Source organism: Equus quagga, chromosome 8, assembly GCF_021613505.1.
Source record: "Equus quagga isolate Etosha38 chromosome 8, UCLA_HA_Equagga_1.0, whole genome shotgun sequence".
NCBI lineage: Eukaryota > Metazoa > Chordata > Mammalia > Perissodactyla > Equidae > Equus > Equus quagga.
Genome location: NC_060274.1, coordinates 119,409,214 through 119,434,959, shown reverse-complemented (window position 1 = coordinate 119,434,959; position 25,746 = coordinate 119,409,214). Strand labels below are relative to the sequence as shown.

General features: G+C 37.2%; 1 protein-coding gene across 1 annotated transcript in view; it reads right to left on the bottom strand.

Moving 5' to 3' along the window:
* LOC124243353 (probable maltase-glucoamylase 2) overlaps positions 1 to 25,746 on the bottom strand; it is an 86,409-nt gene that overhangs the window by 1,792 nt on the left and 58,871 nt on the right. The window contains exons 38-48 of the mRNA XM_046668961.1: positions 22,804 to 22,937; positions 22,499 to 22,533; positions 22,282 to 22,398; positions 21,555 to 21,703; positions 21,368 to 21,452; positions 20,481 to 20,537; positions 19,962 to 20,086; positions 18,767 to 18,855; positions 11,443 to 11,492; positions 1,582 to 1,755; positions 8 to 264 (exon numbers count right to left, since the gene is read on the bottom strand). Coding sequence (XP_046524917.1) covers positions 8 to 264; positions 1,582 to 1,755; positions 11,443 to 11,492; positions 18,767 to 18,855; positions 19,962 to 20,086; positions 20,481 to 20,537; positions 21,368 to 21,452; positions 21,555 to 21,703; positions 22,282 to 22,398; positions 22,499 to 22,533; positions 22,804 to 22,937 — 1,272 coding nt within the window. The remainder of the gene's footprint in view (positions 1 to 7; positions 265 to 1,581; positions 1,756 to 11,442; positions 11,493 to 18,766; positions 18,856 to 19,961; positions 20,087 to 20,480; positions 20,538 to 21,367; positions 21,453 to 21,554; positions 21,704 to 22,281; positions 22,399 to 22,498; positions 22,534 to 22,803; positions 22,938 to 25,746) is intronic.

Genomic DNA, 25,746 nt, shown 5'->3' with positions numbered 1-25,746 from the left:
TTCCATAGTACTTGTTGGGAAAGGAGTGGTTGTGATAGGAAGAGTAGTAGTAGTCCTAGCAGCAGGAGTACTTGTACTAGCAGAACTAGTGATAATAGTCTCAGAAGTGGTAGCCTTAGTAGAAGATGTAGAAGGATGTAGAGAACTCGTTGGGAAGGTACTTGTCACGGGTGTAGTAAAAACTATAGGATCACCATAAATCCAAGTAATTTCAGTTAACTTTTCCAGGCTGATATCCTTGTCAGTCAATTGAATAGTTAGTGTCTGCCAGAAAAGAAGAGAGAAAATTGGTATTTTAGAACTTCTTAAACTTTACATTTATGTCATACCTCAAATTATAATTTAACAAAAAATGCTGGATTCATTCTTTTCCAAGAGAGTAAGAGAAACATACGAAGATTCCTTTTCAGGTCATGCTGATTCCAGACAGATAAATATGGAGAGATGTTCTGTGTGCATAATCCCTGTGCTGGAAATCTCTTTCTGTCCACTTCATTTAGTCAGAACCACATTGCTCACAAGTGTTTGCAGCTTTGATTAAAACCAATGTTTATAAAAATCTTTTGGCTTTGTCAGTAGATTTTAACCTTGCTGAGAACAGGCTGGTTTCATGTTTTCACCATCCCCACACCTAATCCAGTGCCTGTCACATAATAGGCATCTGATATACTACAAAGTTTCCCAAAAAGAAGGTGTTCAAACGTTCAACAGTAATTACTTGCAAAGGGTGGTTTGGAACTCAATAGTCCAGGGAAACTGTTTTGAAGTACAGAACTAGAAGAAATTATAGAGAATCTATTTGAGTGTTTAGAGGGTCATTTTCCAAAATCCAAATACCAGCAAGGCACTCTTTTTACCTTTTGGAAAACAGGAACTATACTTACTCAATTTTACTTTTCTCAGCCACACCCTATGGGTTACAGGATCCTTATATGTGATAGATCCAGTGTTCTAAAGTGGGATACTTTTCCCTTGTGGTTACTCTTGATAACTCTACTGGTATTTTGTCTTCCAATTAGTTGGATGTGTTAACTAAAGCAGACCCTACTAGAGGGTGTACTAGGGTCTGTTATTTACATCACTCTGTTTTGTTAACCAAATCATTTTATCTCACACCACAGGTGGGACATATTCATTTTAATGATTGCCACAGTTTACTGCCAATTTTCACCCACCTACAAGATCTATCGATTTGGCCAAGGATTTGAGTAATTTCATGAAGGAGCAGGAAAATCTCCAACAATTTTAGGGAATCACTCTTTCCCTGTTTTAGCCTCTGCCACGGAAGTAAGTTTTGTTACACTAGCCTGGAAGACCAACCTTAACATATAGTACAATTTCTTTGAGAAATACATAGAAAGGACTTCATCAGATTATTGATCATTGATCCCTGGACTACACTGGGAGAACTGGTAATGTGTATTTTACAATACAATTCAACAGCTTTTCAGGAACATACCTATTGCACATATCTACAAACTTTTTAATATAAGTAAATATAACAATGACAATAATAGCGACTATAATTTTGCAGAATAGTAAAATTAAATTATGATATGATAACATTAATTTGAGACATACCTGAGTGTAAGGGTCACTCTTGAAATTTGTCTCCATGAATTGCTGGTTGTCATAGGTGAAGGTCACTTGTGTCACAAACATAGAGTTTATCCCCCAGATTCGAATATATCCAACTTTCAGGGGATTCAAGTCACTCAAATACTTATTGTGTATGGTCTGAATTTTCAATATGTTCTATAAAGAATGTGTAAAGAGAAAAAAATACATAACACATCTGTTGATAGACTATATTCCATATTGCAATAAGAAACCTCAAATTACTATGGTACTGCTTTGATGTTTTTATTCTTAATTAAACACTTCATGAAGACATAGTTGCTAGGTACCTGCTACAATAAATTTGATGATGCCAAAAATAGGTTTATGTATCAGCACTATGAAAGTTATTTTACCTGTATTATTAGTAATTCTTACAATGATTTGCAAAGAAAGCATCATTATCACCATTTTACAGATGAGGAAACTTGGGCTCTGGGAAATGAAGGGAGCAGCTCAAGGCCACGCAGCTAAATGACATAGATGTTGTTGGAATCATTACGGGCCTATATGCATAGTACTGCATGAGTTAACACAATGTGAAGAAAGAATTATGGCAAACAGTCTTTAGAGTAGGGACAGTTTGCAACACATACAGGAACTTACCTAAATCATGAACTGTTTAAGCATCAATAGAAGGGTTAAAATAATGTGAGATAACTCATGGGGTGGTACATGATTAAGGCCCAAATGAAAATCATAGTGAATATTTGTTATAGTTATTCATAGAAAGGAAAAATCACTATGGGAATAAGGTAGTCAAGAAAGGACTTAAGAAGGACATGGAACTTCAGAAGTCCTGAAAGGATAGATAGGATTTATAAAATTGAATGGGAGAGGGAATAGGAGGCAGGGATACATTGAACAAAGGCACAGTCAGTGAGTGCAAGGGCTATGGTAGCTGGTGCTGAGCAAACAGAAGACTGGTTAAGCATATAAGGTAAGATGATGAAGATTGTATACAATAAATCAAGGAGATAGTTGCAGTAGAACGAAGCTAAAAGCTCCTCAACTCCGATGGCAAAAGTAGAAACAAAAAAATATGTTCAACTGACATTATGGAGAATGAGCAAGACTTTTGTGACTAATTGGTCAAGCAGAATCAAGAGAAAATGAAGAGAAAGAAATATAACTTGAAGCAAATGGGTGTGCTAGAGCTAGCTCTTATTGATTTGGGAGAGCCTACTGTTAAACTGCTGGAATTTTACAAGCCAGTTGATAGCTTGAAATTGGCTAAAATGATAGGAGTACTTACACCACAGAAATTAGCATGTGCTACAAATCAGCCCCCATACTTCCATAACCCCATACCAGCCAGCACACCATTGATAATAATTACCCCAAGAAAAGTTGAAAACTTTCTTTCATTTAAAGCCACCGATATTTAGGAAAAATTCCATCAAATATCATATAGAAATAAGAAACCATTTATCACTAGTTTGGAATAACAAAAGAATGTAATTTTAGTCTTAGGAGCTATTTAAGGGAAATCTAACATTTTATAATTAAAAAATAGATTAAACAATGGAAGTGTCTTCCTTAGGTGGAATAACTAGTCAGCAGTAGGAATAGAACTAAAATCCAGGACTTCTAGATCAACAGTTTTATTAAAAAACAAAATTCTGAGTGACATCAGCGTCATGGCAGAGTGAGTTGTTCCCTCAGTCTCTTCTCTTTAAGTTGCAACTAAATGGACATTCATTAACCAGCATATGACTTTCTGCATAGCACAATAGGACTTCTAAGAGATCCACACAGCTATATTTCTGAAGGTGGGTGGACTGGATCCCCAGGAGGCATTACTTAATGGAACTAAGTAAGCACACCCCTCCGTCTCCCTGGCAGCAGCAAGTCAGTTCAGGGATCCTTGCACAGCAGCCATGTGTGACTGTAGGAGGAGGCAGGGATAGCCCAGCCTGTGTGAACACTTTCAGAGTTACAGCCCAGCCCGGAGGAGTGCCCAACATGCTGCAGCAGCCCTGCCTATGGGAAGGCTCTATACTAAGTGGCAGCCACTCAGGCACTGCATATGTGCCCCTCCCCCCCAGCACAGCACAGACGAAAAGGCACCCTACCCACTCAAAAGACACCCCCACCAGTGGAGCACAGATGCCCAGGGGATCCACAGAGTGGAGGCTCAGCCCTCTCATGGGTGCCTGCCACACTTAGTGCAGAGCAGGTGAGAAGACACCTCACTTGCTCAGCAGGTGCACCCACCCACAGAGCACAGCAGCACACAGGACCACCAAGTGGCAGCTCATTCCCCATGTAAGTGCCCCTCCCATGTAGCACACAGCAGCTCATGTGGTCCCCTGCTTGCAGAGAGGCCCTGACTATGGCGACTGACCTGCCCACCCAGCGCAGAGATCCTGCCCATGTGAGCACAACCTGCTGAGCAGCTGTGGCCAGCCCAGGCAAATGCAGCATACCTCTACCCAAAAAACTTTCCACAGATGGGATGGGATCAGAAAACAGCTCCTCCTCACCCCGCAGTGGTGGCAGGTGGAATCAGCGACCTGGTACTACCCCAAATGTGCCAGCAAAGGATCACTTCATCAAACACCATGAAAAACTACATTAACACTTCAGAGCAGAAGGAAAATGACAAGTCTCCAGAAAGCAACCGAAAGAATTTGAAATAGTTATCATAAAAAGCTCAGTGAGTTACAAGAAAACTCAGAAAGACAGTTCAATGAGCTCAGGAGTAAAATTAATGAGCAGGGGAATACTTCACCAAAGAGATTGAAACTCTTAAAAAGAAAGCCCAAAGAAATTCTGGGTATGAAGAATACAATTAATGAGATTAAAAAAATCTATAATCCATACAAAATAGAGCTGACATTCTGGAGGACAGAATTAGCAATTTAAAGCATAGAAATAGGGGCCAGCCTGGTGGCACAGTGGTTAAGTGCACACATTCCACTTCTCAGTGGCCCGAGATTCACTGGTTCAGATCCTGGGTGCGGACATGGCACTGCTTGGCACTCCATGCTGTGGCAGGTGTCCCACATATAAAGTAGAGGAAGATGGGCACAGATGTTAGCTCAGGGCCAGGCTTCCTCAGCAAAAAGAGGAGGACTGGCAGTAGTTAGCTTGGGGCTAATCTTCCTCAAAATAAAATAAAATAAAGGACAGAAATATAGAAATGCTTCAGGTGGAGGAGGAGAAATAACTAAAATTTTTTAAAAATGAAGAAATTCTTCAAAAAATATCTGATGCAATTAGGAAAAGTGACACAAGGATTATAGGTATTCCAGAAGGCAAAGGGAGGGAGAAACGAGCAGAAAGGTTGTTCTAAGGAATAATAGCTGAGAAGTTCCCAAACCTGGAGAAAGAACTGGATTGATAAGTACTTGAAGCCAATAGACCTCCTAATTACATCAATGCAAAAAGACCTTCTCGAAGGCATACACTACTAAAACTGACAAAAATCAATGACAAAGAAAAAATATTAAGGGCAGAAAGGGAGAAGAAAATAACATACAAAGGAATCCCTTTTAGGCTTTCAGTGGCTTTATCAGGAGAAACTTTACAGACTAGAAGAGAATGGAATGATACATTCAAAATACTGAAAGACAAATCTTTCAGCCAAGAATACTCTATCCAGCAAAACTATCCTTTAGATACAATGGAGAAATAAAAGCTTTCCCAGATAAACAAAAGCTGAGGGAGTTCATTGCCAACAGATATCCCTTACAAGAAATGATGAAGGAAGCCCTCTTACCTGTAACAAAAAGGAAAAGGTTTACAAAACCTTGAGCAAGGAGATAAATAGACAGATAGAATCAGAAAATTGCAGCTCTGTTTCAGAATAAATGAGTAAATAATTATAACACAAAAGTCAAAGGAAGGAAAACATCAAAAACAACTATAAACACGTCAGTTTAGTCATAAACTCACAACACAGAAAACAACAATTTGTGACAATAATCAATCAGAAAGAGAAGAGGAAAAGGATGGAAGCTGCTTAGGCCAATGGAGATAAGAGGCTATCAAAAAATGAACTATCTCATCTATGAGGTCTTTTATACAAACCTCATGGTAACCACTAAACAAAAAAATCAGAGCAGAGCCACAAATCACAAACAAAGAGAAAACTATCACAGTAAACCACCGAACTGAAGTGGCATTCAGAAATACACGGGAAGGAAAACAATGGAAATATAGAACAACCGGAAAACAAGAGAAAAAATGCCAGTACTAACCCCTCATATATCAATAATCACTCTAAGTGTAAATGGATTGAATTCTTTAATAAAAAGACACAGAAGTCTAGATGGATTTTAAAAAAAGACCCAAAAATATGCTGCTTCCAGGAAACACATCTCAGTTCTAAAGACAAACATAAGTTCAGAATGAAGGAATGGAAGATGATACTACAAGCAAATGGTAAGCAAAAGAAAGCAGGTGTTGCCATACTCGTATCAGACAAAGCATACTTCAGGATAAAAAAGACAATGAGAGGCAAAGAGGGGCAATATATGATGATAAAAAGGACATTCTACCAAGAGGACATAACACTTATCAATACATATGCAGCTAACACAGGAGCACTGAAGTACATAAAGCAACCATTAGCAAACCTAAAAGGAGATATTAATAACAACACAATGATCATAGGGGATCTCAACACCCCACTTACATCAACAGATAGATGATCCAGACAAAAAGTCAAGAAGGAAAGAGTGGCCTAAAACGAAATACTAGACCAAATGTACTTACTAGATATATATAGAACATTCTATTTAAAAACAGCAGGATACACATTTTTCTCAAGCGCACATGGCACATTCTCAAAGATACACCATATGTTGGGAAACAAGGCAAGCCTCAATAAATTTAAGAAGATTGAAATTATATCAAGCATCTTTTCTGACCAACCACAATGCTATGGAACTAGAAATCAACTACAAGAAAAAGGCTAGGAAAGTCATGTGGAGACTAAAAAATATGCTACTGAACAACCATTGGATAACTGAACAAATAAAAAGGGAAATCAAAAAATATCTGGAGAGAAATGAAAATGGAAACACAACATACCAGCTCGTACAGGATATAGCAAAAGCATTCCTAAGAGGAAAATTTATAGCAATACAGGTCTACCTCAACAAACAAGAAAAGTCTCAAATAAGTAAGCTTAAACTACACCCAATAGATTAGAAAAAGAAGAAGAAACAAAGCCTAAAGTCAGCAGAAGGAGGAAAATAAAAATTAGAGCAGAAATAAATGAAATATAGGCTAAAAAAATAGAAAAGATCGATGAAGTGAAGATGTGGTTCTTCGAGAAGATAAACAAAATTGACAAACCCTTTCTAAGAAGAAAAGAGAGAAGTCTCAAACACATAAAATTAAAAATTAAAGAGGAGAAATTACAATGGATACCCTAGAATCACAAAGGATTATAGGAGAATACCATGAAAAACTATATGCTAACAAAGTGGGCAACCTAGAAAAACATAGATAAATTCTTAGACTCATACAACCTCCCAAAACCAAATTGAGAAGAAGTAGAGAATCTGAATAGACCAATCACAAGTAAAGAGATTGAAACAATAATCAAAAACCTCACCAAAAACAAAAATCCAGGACCAGATGGCTTCTCTGGAGAATTCTATGAAACATTCAAAGAAAATTTAATACCTATACTTCTCAAACTCTTCCAAAAAATCGAAGAAGGCAGAACACTTCCTAACTTATTCTATGAGGTCAAGATTACCCTGATACGAAAACCCGATGACAACACAAGGGAGGAAAATTACAGGCCAACATCACTGATACACATAGATGCAAAAACGCTCAACAAAATATCGGCAAATCAAATACAGCAATGCATTAAAAAGATCATACACCATGATCAAGTGGGATTTAAACCAGGAACCCAGGGATGGGTAAACATCTGCGAATCAATCAATGTGATACACTACATTAACAAAATGAGGAATAAAAATCACATGATCATCTCAATAGATGCAGAGAAAGCATTTGACAACATCCATTTATGATAAAAACTCTCAATAAAATGGGTATAGAAGGAAAGTACCCAAACATAATAAAAACCATATATGACAAACCCACAGCCAACATCATACTCAATGGGGAAAAACTGCAAGCTATCCCTCCGAGAACAGGAAGAAGATAAGGCTGCCCACTCTCACCACTCCTATTCAACATTGTACTAGAGGTTTTGACCAGACCAACTAAGCAACAAACAGAAATAAATGGTGTCCAAATCAGAAAAGAAGAAGTAAAATTCTCACTGTTTCTGGATGCCACGATTCTATATAAAGAAAATCCTAAAGAATCCACCAGAAAGCTATTAGAAATAATCAACAACTACAGAAAAAAGTGGCAGGGTATAAAATCAACTAACAAAAATCAGTTGCATTTCTATACACTAGTAATGAACCAGCAGAAAGAGAAGTCAAGAATACAATCCCACTTGCAATTGCAACAAAAAGAATAAGATATCTAGGAATAAATTTAGCCAAAGAGGTGAAACACCTATACACTGAAAACTATAAGACATTATTGAAAGAAATTGAAGAAGACATAAAGAAATGGAAAGATATTCCATGCACATGGATTGGAAGAATAAATATAGTTAAAACGTCCATACTACCCAAAGCAGTTTACAGATTCAATGCAATCCCAATCAGAATCCCAGTGACATTCTTCACAAAAATAGAACAAAGAATCCTAAAATTCAGAGGGGCAGCTAAAGACCCTGAGTTGCTAAAGCAATCCTGAGAAAAAGAACAAAGCTGGAGGCATCACAATCCCTGACTTCAATATGTGCTACAAAGCCATAGGGATCAAAACAGCATGGTACTGGTACAAAAACAGTCACACAGATCAATGGAACAGAACAGAAAACCCATAAATAAAGTTGAACATCTATGGACAGCTGATCTTTGACAAAGGTGCCAAGAACATACACTGTAGAAAAGATAGTCTCTTCAATAAATGGTGTTGGGAAAACTGGACAGCCACATGTGAAAGAATGAAGGTAGACCATTATCTCATGCCATACACAACAATAAATTCAAAATGGATCAAAGACTTGAAGATAAGTCCTGAAACCATAAAACTCCTGGAAGATAATATAGGTAATACACTCTTTCACATCAAACTTAAAAAGATATTTTCAAATACCATATATTCTCAGACAAGAGAAACAAAAGAAAAAATAAACAAGTGGGAGCTCATCAGACTAAAGAGCTTCTGCAAGGCAAAAGAAACTAGGATCAAAACAAAGAGACAATCCACCAATTGGGAGGAAATATTTGCAAATCATATATCTGATAAGGGGTTCATCTCCATAATATGTAAGGAACTCACACAACTGAACAATAAAAAAACAAAAAGCCCAATCAAAAAATGGGCAGAGTCTATGAACAGATATTTTTCCAAAGAAGATATACAGATGGGCAATAGACACATGAAAAGATGCTCATCATCACAAATCATCAGGGAAATGCAAATCAAAACTACACTAACATACCACCTTACGCCTGTTAAAACGACTATAATCACTAAGACTAAAAATAACAAATGTTGGAGAGGCTGTAGAGAAAAGGAAAGCCTCATACACTGCTGGTGGGAATGTAAACTGGTGCAGCCACTATGGAAAACAGTATGGAGATTCCTCAAAAAACTAAAATAGAACTACCATATGACCCAGCTATCCCACTACTGGGGATCTTCCTAAACAACTTGAAATCAACAATCCAAAGTAACATATGCACCCCTATGTTCATCACAACACTATTCACAATAGCCAAGACAAGGAAAGAATCCAAGTGCCCATTGATTGATGGCTGGATAAAGAAGATGAGGTATATACATACAATGGAATACTACGGATCCATAAAAAAAGACAAAATCATCACATTTGCAACTACATGGAAGGACCTGGAGGGAATTATTCTAGGTGAAATAAGCCAGACTGAGAAAGACAAACACCGATTTCACTCATATGTGGAATATGAGAAAACACATGGACAAAGACAAGAGTTCAGTGGTTACCAGGGGAAGGGAGGTGGGGGCTGGGCACAGGGGGTGAAGGGGAGCACTTATGTGGTAATAATCCAGAAATCATGTACAACTGAAATCTCACATTGATATAAACTATTATGAACTCAATAAAAAAAAATAATTTGAGGGTTTTAGCTGACCTTGAAATTTATATGTACCAAACATCTGATACATGTGTTTAAAAAATTAACACAATGTGCAGCAATAACAATAAGAAAATAGAGTCTAGCTACAAAGAGGTAATAGGCAAAGAGCTAAATAATTGTTATTGTTGCATGCGACGGAGGTTTTGGCTTGTCTGTTTTGCAGTAGAAAGTCAATGTTGTCCTAAAGAAGTGTAATGCAAACCATATATGTGATTTTAAATTTTTCAAAGCCACATTTTTAAAAAGCACAAAGAAACAGGAGAAATTGATTTGAAAATATATTTTATTTAACCCAACAGATCCAAAATATTATTTTAAAATGTATTCAATATAAAAATATTATTGAAATATTTTATAATCTTTCAATTATTTCAAAGTAGGCTAGTCAAATTTCAAGTGTTCAATAGCCACATGTGGCTAGTGGCTACCATAGTGGATAGTGCAGCTCTAAGATATTCTCTCAACCCTGGGCACCATGTTTTAAAAGAAATGTAGACTAATCATAGTCCAAACAGAATAATCAGATCTGGAAACCAGTATAAACACAAAGCAGAGGAATTGTAAAGGTAACCTGGAGATGTATAATTCCAAGAAGAGAAGACAGCAGGGAAATTTGACGGACATCTTCAAAGACTTGAAGCAGTGTTATGTAGAAAACACACAATAGATTTGTGCTATACTATTCCTTAGTTCAAATCAATAGGTAAAACTTATAGAGAAGGAAATTCCAGGTTTGACATAGAATGATCCCCCTACGCTAATTAGAATTATATAGATTATCCATGGAATCATTTAACATGCCTGGTAGATTGATTGTATAATTGTTTCAATCAATAGTTATTCACCCCTCCCTATCCATACCCTTTTCCATGTAATTTTGCAATACCCTCCCTCACTGAATGGGGTATTCTACCTCAGCTTTGTCTCTGGCCTTCGCCATGTGACCTTGCCTTGATAATGGGATATTAGTCAACTTGATGCACAAATGAAGATTTTAAAAGTGCTTGATCATTTCCACTTCTGTCTTTGCCCTCTTCCATAATCATGAAAAAGTCATGCCCAGACCCACCCATAAGGCCATCTTAGATCATCCAAGAGCCAGCTGACCCCCAAGATATGTGAGTGAGCACAGCAAGGATCATTCAAGTGCCTTAACAGTCCCATGACTGATTGCAGATGTATGTGAGCCAGCAAAGATCAGCCTCGTCCAGCCCAGATCTTCTGATCACTGCAGACTCATGAGCTAAATAAGTATTGTTACATGCTCCTGAAGTTTTGGGGTTGTTTGTTATGCACCATTGCTGTGCAATGGATAGCTGATCTAGCATTCATCCCTCAAAATTTTATCAGCCAGAACATGCTATTTCATCCCTGGAAAATCTGTTATACATATAAGGACTCAATTTTTTCCCCAGCATTATACAAATTACAAGTTTCTTTTTATAGGGTGATGGTATATCAGATAATTGTCAAAATAAGGACTGTTTCTTCCTTATTTTCATGTCAGCAGACCTGATTTATGAATGTAAAGCAAAGAAGGTTCTCCTATTAAGATGTATGATATTATATTTATACAGTTAACTGATAATGTTTAATCTGTAGCTAACTGGGAAAGGATCTATAAAATTCAATAAATTAGTCTTACCTGAGCTGCTGTAAACTTTGCCAAGAAATAGTTTCCATTTTCATAGGTATCTACAAGCAAGAAAAAAGAATAAGCAAGTACTCATTGCTTCAACTGTAAGCAGCTAGTCTTGCATAGTCAGAAAATATCTCTATGGGATCACAATTACTGATCAGGATAATCATGAAATCTGAGGCGCACTAAAGATAGTAGCTGAAGGAGGATTTCACCCCAGGTTACTGTGGGGTTTTGCATATGGAAGAAGGTGCTTTGAGATGAGGGACAGGAGGTTGCAAATAGAAGAGAATCTGGGTTGAACTAAGGGTACATACCTTAGGTGAAGAAGTGTGGAGGCTACTGACTGTTTTTTTCTGTGACAATATAGCAAGCATACAGCCATGAGAGCACATGGCTGTGATGATAAAGGCTCAAAGCAGGGGAAGTGGTTAGGAACTCAGGTTCTCAAGTCAGATTGACATGGATATCAAACCCCACTCTTGTACTTAATAGTTGTGCAAACCCCGGCAAGTTACTGAAAATTTTATCATCTGTAAAATGGACATAATCATAGTGCCTGGCTCACGGCAATAAGGTACATAACATATTGCTTGTGCAGAATAAGTGCTCAAAATTTGTTGTTGACTATCATCATCAAAGTCATCATCATCTTCATCTTCGTTAGTCTCTCCCTGCTCTTGGCTCATCCTTTCACAGTGAGTGATGTAGATCACAAGCCCTCCTGCCTCTGCAGAACTTGCTTTATCAACTCTTCCCCATACCCTTTCTGCTCCTTCAGGCTCCAATTACATTCCAGAGCACTCCATTCTGTCAAATCCTTTACTGGATTCTCTGTATATCAAGCTCCCACATCTCCTTTTCAGTGCTGTATGTCTCAAAAAAGGTAGCCTCTGCTTGTTATGTCTGTGTACTCAATTCGTAATTCAATCCTACCTATCCTACACTTCAGCGCCTGTGTTTCCTTTTTTCGCTGAATCCGATCCTTTCAAATTCACCACTTACATAATATATTGGATGTAAATATCTCTTCATGATGTTCAGCAGTTTTAAACTTTCGTGCCCACACATCTGCTCCTTGAAATACTCCTTAGTTGATGTCTACTCAACTCATTCTCTTCATGTGGCTTCTATAACTCCCATTAAAAGTCAGTTTCATTTCACGTTCTATTCTTGGCCCTTGTCAACATTCCATCTCTTAACAATATTCCAACAAATTCTCTCCCTGAACCAACTAATGTTCTTCTTTGTTTTCCAAATTACCTCCACTTTTATGGAAACAATTATAAAGCCCATATTTTCAAATATAGCCTTGGCTAGAAAATGTAACCTAAGCAAACACTATAGCCTCTTTCAGAAGTTTTAAGAAAGAATTTGTAAAGAATGGAATTCTGCTAATATAGGTGATTTAATATTATCCTTGAACTAGCTATTAAATCTCCTTATATAAGTAACGAAAAGTTTAACAAATAGTTGCCAACCCATTAACAGAAAATTTAAACTAAAGCTGTACTTATACTGTATTTTAAATTTGAATTTCTAAGCCTGTTTGGTGAAAAAGGGCAAAGAGCTTCTCTATAGAAATTTAAAAGTGTAAAATATTTAAAACTTTAACAGCTATTGATTTTTAACATTGAGACTAAAATATACTTGTTGTAAGAAACTAAAATTTTATAGAAAATTGTTTTTGCTCCTCAAATTTTTGAAACATATTGTTCATAGGGGGCTGATTTTACACACTAAGTGTGGTATTATTTACCCACTCTGATGTCAATAATCTAGTCCTAATTAGCTCAAGCTGTATAAAAGGACTCCGGATTCTCTTAAAACATTGGTTCTCAACCAGCAGTGATTTTGCTGGTGAAGCATTTGGCAATATCTGGAGACACATTTTATTGTTACATCTTGGGATTGGGAAGAGTGATTTGGGGACTAGTGGTTAGACGGTGGGGATGCTGCTAAGCATCTTATAATTAACAGCCCAGCCACCACAACCAGTAAAGAATTATCTAGCCCAAAATGCCAATAGTATCGAGATTGAGAAAATCTTTTCTAAAAAAAGCCCTTTCTTGAAAAAGTAACTGTAATCAAGAGAGTGTGGTACTGGCATAAAAAGAATACATATTTATATTTAATGTGAATGTTTATTTCTGTGTCCACCAATTCTACTATGTATATATTCACATTTAGCATCAATTGATTGTCAACAAAGGTTCCAAAACAATTAAACGGTGAAAGAATAGTCTTTGCACAAATTGTACTGCGACAACTGGATATCTACACGCAAAAGAATGTAGTTGGACTCCTACATCACACCATATACAAAAATTAACACAAAATAGACCAAAGACCCAAATGTAAGAGTTTAAACTATGAAACTCTCAGAAAAAAACAAGGGTAAATATTTGTGATCTTAGATTTGGCAATGGTTTTTTAGTATAATACAAAAAGCACAAGCAGCTAAAGAAAAAAGATAAATTTGGCTTCATCAAAATGAGTAACTTTTGTGCTTCAAATGGACACTATTAATAAAGTGAAAAGACAAACCACTGAATAGGAGAAGATATTTGCAAATGATATATCTAATAAGGGACTTGTATATAGAATATATAAAGAGCACTTACAATTCAATAATAAAAAGACAATCTAATTTAAAAATTGACACAGGATATGAATAGACATTTCTCCAAAGAAGATATATAAAGGCCAGTAAGTACATGAAAAGGTGCCCAATGGCATTAGTTATCAAGGAAATGCAAATCAATTGCAACTACAATGAGATATTATTTCATACCCACTAGGATGACTATACTCAAAAGGACATAATAACAAGTATCGACAAGGATGTGGAGAAACTGGATCCCTCATACACTACATGGAACAAAAAATGCTGCAATCTCTTGGTAAAAGAATCTGGAAGTCCTCCAAAAAATGTTAAATATAGAGTTATCATATAACCCAGGTGTGTACCCAAGAGAATTGGAAAAAATGTCTATATAAAAATTAGTAAACATGTGTTCATAGCAGCATTATTCCTAAGAGTGAAAAAGTGGACACAACCCAAACATCCATCAACCAATGAATAGATGTATAAAAGTGGTGTATCCATACAATGGAATATTATTCAGCCACACAAGAGGAATGAAGTACAGATGCATGCTACAACACTGTTGAACCTTGAAAACATTATGCTAAGTGAAAGAAGCCAGTCATAAAAGACCAAATTTATTCCATTTATATGACTCCACATGATTCTATTTTATATGAAATGTCCAGCATACGTAGATGTTTAGTGACAGAAAGTAGATTAGTAGATGCCTAGGGCTGCATTTCCTAGGGCCAGAGAGAATGGCGGGTGGGGGCGATTGAGGGGTGATATTGATATCTAAAAGGTCCAGGGCTTATTTTGGGGGTGAGGAAATTGTTCTAAAATTTATTGTGTAAAGGTTGAACAACTCAGCAAATACACTAAAACCATTGAATTGTACTCTTTAAATGGATGAATTTCATGGTGTGTGAATGATATCTCAATAAAGCTGTTACAAAAAAGAAGTTAGAGTCAAACCCAAGAACTAAAAAAACGCATTCTTTTTTTAAAAAATGTATTTTTCAAAAAAAACTCTAATTGATTCATCTTTAAATCCAGTGTACGATTTCTAATTATTAAAATACTCTCAGGTTTATCGCTTTATTCCTCATCAGTCTTTCAATCATCACACTCATATTTCCAAACTCTGTATTGTCTGTTTCCATCAGGAGATTTCACAGGCATCCCAAACTCAAAGTGTGCAAAACTAATCTCATTATCTCCCATCACTCTATAAACCGGCTTTTTCACCCATGTTCCATACCACGATAATGGAATTACTTCCTGCCTAATCACCCTAGTATAGGACTTGGCATGATCTGACAACGCAAATCGTCTGCAGTTATCTTGGCAAAAGTGTCGATGTAGTGATATAGTGTTGACTGTCTCATCATGGCCACCAACACGTTTGGCTGTGATTTCTTGCTCACCAAACAAATCTTTAATTAATTAAAATATCATCTTTCACATAGACTTAATTTAAGGAAAATACATATGTCCTATTAGATGGGACCATTCTAGCCCATTAATAAATACAGTTCTTAAATTTACAAATTGGCATTGTGGCATATTATTCTCTTATAATGTGCAAGTTCTGCCACTCTCTTAAAACCTAGTTTGAGTGGCTGGTTAATCTCCTTTCTCTGACTTTCGGACTTTTTGTTGTCATATTAACCACACTGATTTAAATGTAAAATATCTAATCCTAAAAGCTTATAATGGAGTTTTATTTATCTTGCTTATTAATGGTACATTTTATTCAACATCCATGAGCCAAGAATTCTCTCTCTATATTAAATCATTTTATCTTCATAAAAATAATGTACATGATAAATAGTGTCTTGTAGATTTTAAAGATGAGAAAATGCAGGCAAAGAGATGTAAAGTAAATTTCCAAAAGACCTATAACTAGTAAAGGACTGAAATGGTATTTGAATCCACATCTATTGAATTCCAACATGCCACATGCCTCTCCCTAGAGTTTACTTATTAGATTGGGGGGGGGGGGTTAAGTCCAAAGACAGATTTGAACTTCGAAAAAAGAAGTAATCTAATTCCTTCGTATCCCTCCCTTTAGCCAGGTTCCATCTACAAATAAGCAACCAAATCAATTGAAAAGTATCTCTTTTATATACTATTCTAAATGAATATAGTGTTATACTGTTATCCATACACTGAGAAGAGAAATTTAAAGTGCCATACGCAATATCATTAAAAACTTAGAAATACTTAGGATACATTTAACAAAATACATGCAAGACACATTCACTGAAAATTACAAAACATTGCTAAGAGTAATTAAAGAAGATCCAAGTAATTGAAGGTGATGATAAATATAGATATATAGATATCCCAAAATTGATCTGTATAGTCAATACAATTCCAGTCAAAGTTCTAGCAAGTTTTTTTTTTGTTAAATAATGACAATCTGATTTTAAAAACCTATATGAAATTCAAAGGAGCTAGAATAGCCAATGTAATTTTGAAGCTACGTCAGTCAAGACAATATGGTATTGGCATAAGGATAAACAGATAGATCAACGGAGCAAAACAATCCAAAAACAGACTCTCAGTCACATGTGAGCTGTTGATAGCTAACAAAAGTACTAAGACAATACAACAAGGAAAAGGATTCTGCTTTTAAGAAAGTGGTCCTGGATCAATTGGATAAACATTTGGGGAAAAAATGAACCTCGACCATTGCAAAATTTAATACAAAATAGATGATAGTTCTAAACGTAAAAGATAAAAATGTAAAGCTTCTAAAAATATAGGAGAAAATCTCTGTAACTTTGGCTGTGATGAAGGCATGTGATGCTATGCTTTATAATAAAATATATATATTTGGTCTTCATCCTGGTTTCTGGCACAGAGCTCCTCAAACCCTCAGAATTTCCTAAATGATGGAAGCTACCAAAGTGTCTTTTGTTACATTAATGACATGGCATTTTCTTCAACACTTAAACATACGCTTATCATATGACCCACCATAGCAATTCCATTTCCAAGTTTTTACACAAGACAAATGAAAACATATGATCACGAAATGACTTATACTCAATCGTGGCAGATTTATGCATAATGTTAAAAATTTGAAACAATTTAGTTATTCATCAATAAGTAAATGGATGAACAAATTATGGTATACCCACCTAATAGAATGTAATCCAAGAGTCAAAAGTAATTACTTTCACATGTAACAATATGGGTGACTTAAAAAAGCTTTTGCTAAGTGAAAGAAGCCAAACACAAAAAGAGTACACACTGTGTGATTCTATTTACATAAAACCTAGAAAAGGCAAATCTAATCTATAGCGATAGAAAGCAGATCACTGTTTGCCAGGGCCTGGAAATGGGGGTTGGGAGTGGGAGGACAGTTCACTGAAAGAAGTAAAAGGGGAACTTCTGGGGTTATGAGAATATTCCAGTTCTTGATTGTGGTAGTGGCTATACAACTGTATACATTTGTCAAAACTTATAGAACAGTATACTCAAAATGGATAAACTTTATTATACATTACATTTTATTTGTGTAAATATAACTCAATTGAGTTGATTAAAAAGCAACAATTTTACTTCTAAGAATCTATGGAAACCTATGGAACCTATGGAAATAATATGAAATATGAACAAAGGGTAATACTCAAAGATGTTATTTATAACAATGAAAATGAAAACATCCTATATCCTGTATAGAGAGTAATTATAAAAAGTTTTAAAAAGCATGGCATACACTCTCAATGGAATATGGTAATCATAATGGTTTATAAGGAGTGTATAATAACATCAAGACATATTTCTGTCATTATATTAAGTACCAAAAAAAAGAATTTGCAAATTAAATATGATCTCAGCAATATAAAAAGTGAAGCATTTTCTTAAGTAATGTGAAAGCAAAAAGCAATATAGCAAACATATTAAAAGCAGTTATGTTTTTTTCTAATTTTCTATCTTTAAAATGTTTTCTTTAATGAAAATATATTTACCCTTACAATAAAGAATTCTAAAAGGAAGGACTCTTTAGAAATATTACTAGTGGAAAATAAGCTATAATTGCAGTAATTGTGACATGTTACAAGATTAGAATGCTCTGGTCCACAGTAATAATTATCAGAAAATGGGTGTTGGTTGGTAATAGTATGTCAGTATTTTTACAGAAATATCTGAAGAAGAGGGTGTTCTGATTATAGTGAAAAACACCAATTATCTAAGATAGAACTATTTTATCCCTAGATGGGGAAAGAGAGCATAGAAAGTAATATTTCGCTGATGTAAGTATTCTTTTGACAATATTTAATTCCCTATTTCTGAGATATGAAGAAATTTTCTAAGCTCTAATTTGTCTCCTGAGTGGGCCTACCTAGGAGAGAAAGGGTTCCTGGTTAGAGATGGCTGCCCACATTAGAGAGCCAGGTCTATGAACCACTGAGAGTGAATGGTTGGCCTGATATTTGCATCCACGCTCTTCTTAGAGCAAGACAGTTACACAGAAATAAATCTCCCCTGTCTGAATCCACAGCATCAAGTTGCTGAACCTACAAAGCTGGGGACCATATGCTGTTCTACAATAATTAAAGTGTAATATAAATGAACAGGCAAAAGTCGCAGAAATTCTCCCAACATTGCTTTATGAGTAGAGGCAGAAATAGAGATAAGTTTTCAGTTCATGCCAATTATATCCTGAACTTCTAAAGGATGTTTTTTCTGAGTGCTTTATAGGGATCCTGGAGAGTTCATACTCACCAATACTTTGTCCATCATCCCAGAACATCTCACCTTCGGCTTTCCCATTGTCATCCAAAGCAACAATCAATCCCATAAATTTTTGTCGACTATAAAAACAAAAGAGTTATTTTTCTCTAGATTGTAGGTTGTAAGAAGGAAGGATAGCTTCTGTTGAAAATTTTACTCATCCAGAAAAAAAGAGCAATGCATTAAAAATTCACATAAAGTTCTAAAAATAGGAAAAATGAGACAAAATGCAAGATACTTAGAAGCTGATAGAATAAAGCATTTAAAATTTAATGAAACATTTGGTGCAATTTCAACTTTCAAAAATAAAATACACATACTGTACTTATACACATATTATAAGCAATGCAAGAAGCTACTTCTTTAGGAAGAAGATCTAATTTAAAAAAAAACCCAAACAATTCTTTAGTAGCTTCTAGATTGCTACAGAATAAAATGCAACATACTTACCATGGCATACACAACTCTCTATGACCTGATCCTAATCTGCCTGAATTTTAGAATTATTTATTTTATTCCTCTCCAATTCAACTATTCCCCAATTTCAATTCACTTTAAGCCTTTAGTTCCTTAATTCTCCCAGAATATCTCTTTCCCTTGTCTTCATACATTCAAATTCTGGTTTATTATTCAAGACTCAGCTCAAAGCCCTCTTTCATATGAAACCACGCTTTACACCACAAGGCTGAAAGTTAACTTGTCTCCCTTTGAGTTGTTGTTCTTTTTATGTGTTTTATGTGTGTCTCTCTTGATACAGCATGTTCTCCTTAATGTACTATGGACATATGTGTATATATACATATATATAATCTCTCCTTGGGTTGACCAAAGTAGACCTGGGAATGAGGACTAAATTCCTGGGTAGCCATCACCAATCCAGGAGTTCATTAATATTCCCCATTTTTTTAATACTATAGAAAGAGATACACACGCTGCCCTCAGGAAGATTTTTGCCCTGGACCTTTGACACAGAGCTGCAGATAGAAGATCACCCCAAGACTGACTTCATGAATTCATCCTCCCCCAGATCCCACTCAAAAGGCACTCTCAGAATCAAATCAGTGAAACTGTCTGTAATTTGGTTTATTTACCCACAGGGCCCCGGGTGAGATGAGATGGGCAGCTCCCTGTAGGGTTGCCTCTTTATGGCAAAGTGAGGCCATCAAACTCCACCTCTCCTCCCTACCTGGAGTAAGTGTTCATTGCAGACTCTTGCCAAGGCAGGATGTAGCCTCCTCTGATGTGAAGGTTGATGTGATCAAGGGGAGCCTGCAGGGTTTTCCACTCACCTGTGGCTGTATTGCCAGATTCCTGGAAGGGAGAATACAGGCAAGAAATGATGACAGAAAAAGAGATGAAATGAATGCGTGTCTTATTATAAGTCCTTCCTTTCCAAGGAAGCATGTTGGAAAGTCCAAAAAATACTGCATATCTAAGGAGGAAATGTCTGATTTTCAAATCTACTAACAACTCTGAAAATCTAGTCTTTTCTCTGTATTCTCCAGAGGGGAGAGTCAATGTGATATGGGGGTTAGATTCTACATATTTATGCTTTTATGGATACTTTTATTTAAGCAAACCTTGCATGGCTAAAAGGTTGAAAATTACTGCCATAGAAAATATGTGTCTGGAAGTCAGGAAGGTACCAGTCACCTCTCTAGCCTGCATGGACCAGTCTGGTTCTTCACAAATTAACAGTTCTTACCGTGCTATAGTCATACCAACGAGCACTGGGAAAATAAGCATGGATCTCAAAAGTGTTCTGAAACACAAAATCAACACATCATTATGAATATGCCAATAATTTAATTTTAATTTTTAAAACTCTTTCTGTAGAATTAAGATAAAAATGGGAATGTTATTAATGATTTTAAGAGTTTTGGAGGTTTATTGAGAAAAATCCTGGGAAATTCTTCTTGAAACACACAGAAAAATAAACTATTTCGAAAGGTAAATTTTAGGGGCCAGCCCTGGTGCTCTAGTGGTTAAGATTTGGTGCTCTCACTGCAGCAGCCCAGGTTCATTTCCTGGTCAGGGAACCACACCACCCGTCAGTTGTCATACTGCGGCGGCTGTATGTGTTGCTGTGATGCTGAAAGCTTTGCCACCAGTATTTCAAATACCAGCAGGGTCATTCATGGTGGACGGGTCTCGGTGAAGCTTCCAGACTAAGACAGACTAGGAAGAACGACCTGGCCACCAACTTCGAGAAAGATTGGCCATGAAAACCTTGTGAATAGCAGTACACCATTGTCTGATAGAGCACCACAAGGTAAGAGGATGGCGCAAAAAGATGGGACAGGGTTCCGTTGTGCTGTACACAGGGGTGCTGGGAGTCAGAATCAACTTGACCACACTAACAACAAAAATTTTATAGTGATGCAATGTAACAAGACTCTAAAATGAGCAATCGACTGAAGCTGCAAAGTTCTCATTAATGGAGACCTTGAAAAAAGGAAAAGATCTCCCTTAGGTGTTCTGGAAATGAATTTGCGTGAAAATAGTGAGCTAGACAAGATGATCTTCAACATGCCCTTCCTGTACTTTGGATTATGTGATTGGAGGGTTTCAGAGCTCTCATGGAAAACTCACACTTTCTAGCACGGGGCTGATTAAGATGGCGGGTCCCAACATGAACTGATCGTCTATTTCCCACGTTTTGTTGTCAACTGTAAACCTTTAAAAATAAGTGAGAAAAATCTACCCTGTTATAACTGTTGCAGAGGGTTAATCACAAGACGTGCAGAGACCTGCTGCTTGGGAAACAGGCCATACTCACTCATGGAGAAGGGGTCGGACAACAGTGCTGCCCTCAACGTGAGCTTTATGCATCAGAGTATAGAGGTAAGGTAGCAGGGTGTATCTGGTCTGGAGGACGTTTCTTGAGATCATCTCAAAGGTTGAATTCCAGGCCACAGGATCTTGTCTCTAAACAGATACAGGAGCACATGACAGATTACCTTCTCTTTATTCCATCCTGGTGGTATCAGAAAAGGACCAGCAGGCACATATCCCGTATGTAGGAAACACACCCCTTCTCCTTTCATTTCTAGCCCACTCTTTCCCCAACCCCTGTCATCTTACTAAACTAGAGCTTCTTGCTTCTACCTCTTTATCATGGATTCCTAAGTCCCTGCACTGGTCCAGTCTTGGCCCTACACCTGTGTAGAGAGATGTTTCTATGCAGCACTGAAACATCTTGGATGGATTTGAGTACAATATAAATTCACTATTCTTAACAGCAAAGGGAGTTCCTTTTATCTTAGCTCCATAGGGAGCCATAAACTCTTCTCTCCTCATAGGCACTAATCCCCAAAAGATGAGAAAAAGTATATTCTTGAAAATTGTTGGTAATTCTAGGGTTTTGAACTCTGTGTCTTTTTCAATAAATGGAGGTTCTGGTGATTTTTATGATTTTTATCAAGAAATAAATAAGATACTTCTGAGGGCTAAAAGGAAGTTGTGAGGTGAGGACACAAACATTGCTGCTTAAACAGCTGCCTTACCCTTGTCCCGAATGTGTTGTGGTTCCTGGAAAATGGATAAAATGCCCCCAGTTGCATCCAACGAACACACATCTCATATTCAGCATCTCCAAAGAACCCACAAATATCTGCTCCCGTCTGAGAAGATGCAAAATCAGAGCATGACGTAAGACTTCTGTGGGTTGCAGACACATTGAAATCTGACTGGGTTATTTGCAATGGCCCCACTATGACTTACATAAGATATTCCAAAGAGACTGAACTCCATCATGCCTGCAATGAGAAGACATAGCTGTTTGGACAAAGCAGCGCTTTGGGAGGGTAGATTTGACCTGTCTCTTCTGTACCCCCATTAAGCCCTGGGCCACTTGATGAAAATATCAAGAAATGGGAGTGGATTAAAACTCACACCTATGGAGAACTCAGCTCCTATTGATTTCACTGACCACATGGATGATGATTAGATATAACAAATGCAGCTGAAGAGCACACACTCCAGTCCCCTCCCCATCCGTAGAGGCCCCTGGGAATAAGCCCACACACCAATGATAGATTTCTTCAGCTGGTCCCATGCAGCCGTGTTGTCTCCCAGCCAGTGTCCTCCCCAGCGGCCAGAAGAGGGGAAAGTAGAGCGGGTGATGATGACCCCTCGCTGTCCTGTCACCTCCTGCACAGCTCTAGTTGGAGGGGAACAAGGAGGTGAACTGAAAGTGAATTTGAGGATGGACAGACATGGAACTTCATCACAAACAGTAGCTTCAGCCTTAAGCATGAGGCAGCAGTCATGCTGCATTTTGAGCCAAAGAGTTTCTTCCATGAAAGCATCTGCTATTTAAAAGTGATGCTAAGGGTCCCAATGAACTTCAAAGCAGGACAACTGGAGATATAGCAACACCTAAAGTGTGGGTTGCCTTTCTTTTAAAAAAATCTAATTAACTAGCTATCTACACTGAGAAAGGAGAAGTGGATGGGTTGAGGCGTAGGACAGTTATTTATGGAACAATTACTCAATCCTAGGAACTATACTGATCACTTTCATCTGTACTGTCTCACAACCTCATGAGGAAGGTTTCCTTGACCTCCTTTTACTGTTAGGAGACTGAGGCTCAAAGAAGTTAGATAATTTGTTAAAGGTCATTTAAAGAGCAAGGAGGCAGATCTGGGACCTAAAAAAAAGTATATACAACTACAGTTTTTTGGTAATATTCACTCTACTGTGCTACTGCTCAAAAAAGCAGGATAAATTTTGCACACAAGGGAAAATATACATAAAAGATGTTTGAATAGCTCTCCATGGAGGTGGATCGTCTGCAGGCAGCCCCAGGCAGAAAACAAAAACAACTGTGTGAAATAAAAATCAATGGAACAAAAGTGAAAGTCTATTAACAGATGTTAGTATATAATACAATCCAAATATTTGCTAAGGAAAGCATCACAAATCAATAGACACAGATGAACTGTTCAAAAAATGATGTCAGGAAAAGAAGTTAGCTATTGTAACGGAAACTAATTCATTTAGGTCACTTCCAATATTTTACATCAAAACAAATCCAAAAATGGACAGCGACAATGTGTGTGCACATATGTGCACACACACACGTTAGTCTGAGTGGCAGATAACGAAGGCCTGATAGAAGGCAGGGATACAGAGAGTAAGGGTGAATGCGAGTGGTGCAAAGAACTTTGTCACTAACCATTTCAGAACTCTAGAAATTAACCAGCCATACAAAGAAATGAAAACTGTCTTTCCAAGAAAAACTACCAATCCTAGCAAGATAGTGAAGTCTCTGGGATTCCAACTTGGGGCTAATCTCATCCCACTGCATTCCTAGCTCATTGGCACCAAAACCAGCAGCCTTGCAGAAGACTGAGAAGTCTGACCTTTTTTGGAGATTTATTAAAAGCACCACTCCCAGAACACGATAAATATTTTTTCTAACTTGCAGTCCCCTGAAAAATCTCTATTCCGAGGGTGTTGTGGCCATTTTATTGGACTCAGAGCTCAATGCAGCAGGGAGAAAAAATTCCCCTCAGGGAATTATCAAAACCATAACAATTTTCTGGACATCACATGTGCTCAGACTGTGGTTTCTGTTGAGGCAAACAAAAGGTTGGCTGGGAATTTAAAAGTAAATCCTGGAGAATTGGAATAAGAAAGAGCTTTGTTAGCGCCTACATATTCCTGGGAATTTAAAGACCGCACACGCACAGGGCTCTTGCATGCCCAGGAAAGAACCATGGAAGAAGAAGGTTCTAATGAGTCACTTCTGGCTGAATGTGAGGCCCTGAGCAAGCATGAAGTGAAAGGTAGGGCTGTCTTACAAGCTTCCTAAAGTTCAAAGGTGTGCCTTTCTCTTACTGATCCCCTTGGCAAAGGGAAAAAGACACGGAGGCAAGGCATTTACTGTGCCCAGGATGGCCTGCTGTTCCCCTCAGTTTGACTAAACTTGAGGCTGGCATCTTCCGGACTCTAGGACCCTGATCTCCTGTTTCTTAGAGCATTTACTTTAGAAACATTATAACTATGAATTCTTTCTCTGCCCCCTTAAGATGTAAATCTTTTTAAAAGCCTCTTGCCACAACCAAGGAATGTCTACGTCATGGACCTGGGAGCCATCCGTTTGAAATATAATCAGAGAGGAAGACAGTGCTCCCATATGGAGTCTATGCAGAAGGCTAGGAGCCTAACTTCAGCAGGCTCCCCTTGCTCCAAGTTGCAAAACTACATCCCATCACAAAGATATGAAAAAGTTTGCTTTGCCTTTGACTGAGTCCAATTAGCAAATATATATGTGGCCTACCCCAGCTCTCAAAAATTCTCCAGACTTTTCTTTCAATGGAGCACAAATTGAGTTCTGGTCTCTTTATCTTATTGTAATAGCCTTGAATAAAGTCTTTCTTGCTTGGTTAACTTATGTCCAGCATAAATTTTGCTTCAACAAAGGAAATCTTCTGACTGATCATTGGCTGACCACTGAATTGGACTGATCCAGAAGTATCACCAAGAAAGCCAGGCTTAAAATTGAACAAAGAACTTACAAAGGGGGGATATCAAAGAAATCAATGGCCAAACACCACAAGAGAATATAGAATCTACAGAATGAAACAGAAGAGTTGCTAAACAAATAAGCAACTACAAGTAAAACAACAAAAACAACAATGAAAACCCAGTAAGAACAACAAACCCTGCTGGGCATGGGGGAGGGATTTTATGCTAAAGTTGTTACAATTTATTATCTAAAATGTCCAGTTTTCAATAAAAAATTAAGTCATGGGAAGAAATATGAAAGTATGCCACATACACAGGAGAAAGTGCAGCCAACAGAAAATGTCGCTGAGGGGGCTTGGTATACAAGGACTTTGAATTAGCTACTATAAATATGTTTAAAGAACTAAAGGAAAGCATACGTAAACAATTAATGGAAAAGTATGACAATGATGTCGCACTAAATAAATAATATCAATGAAGTCAGGCTGGCCTGGTGG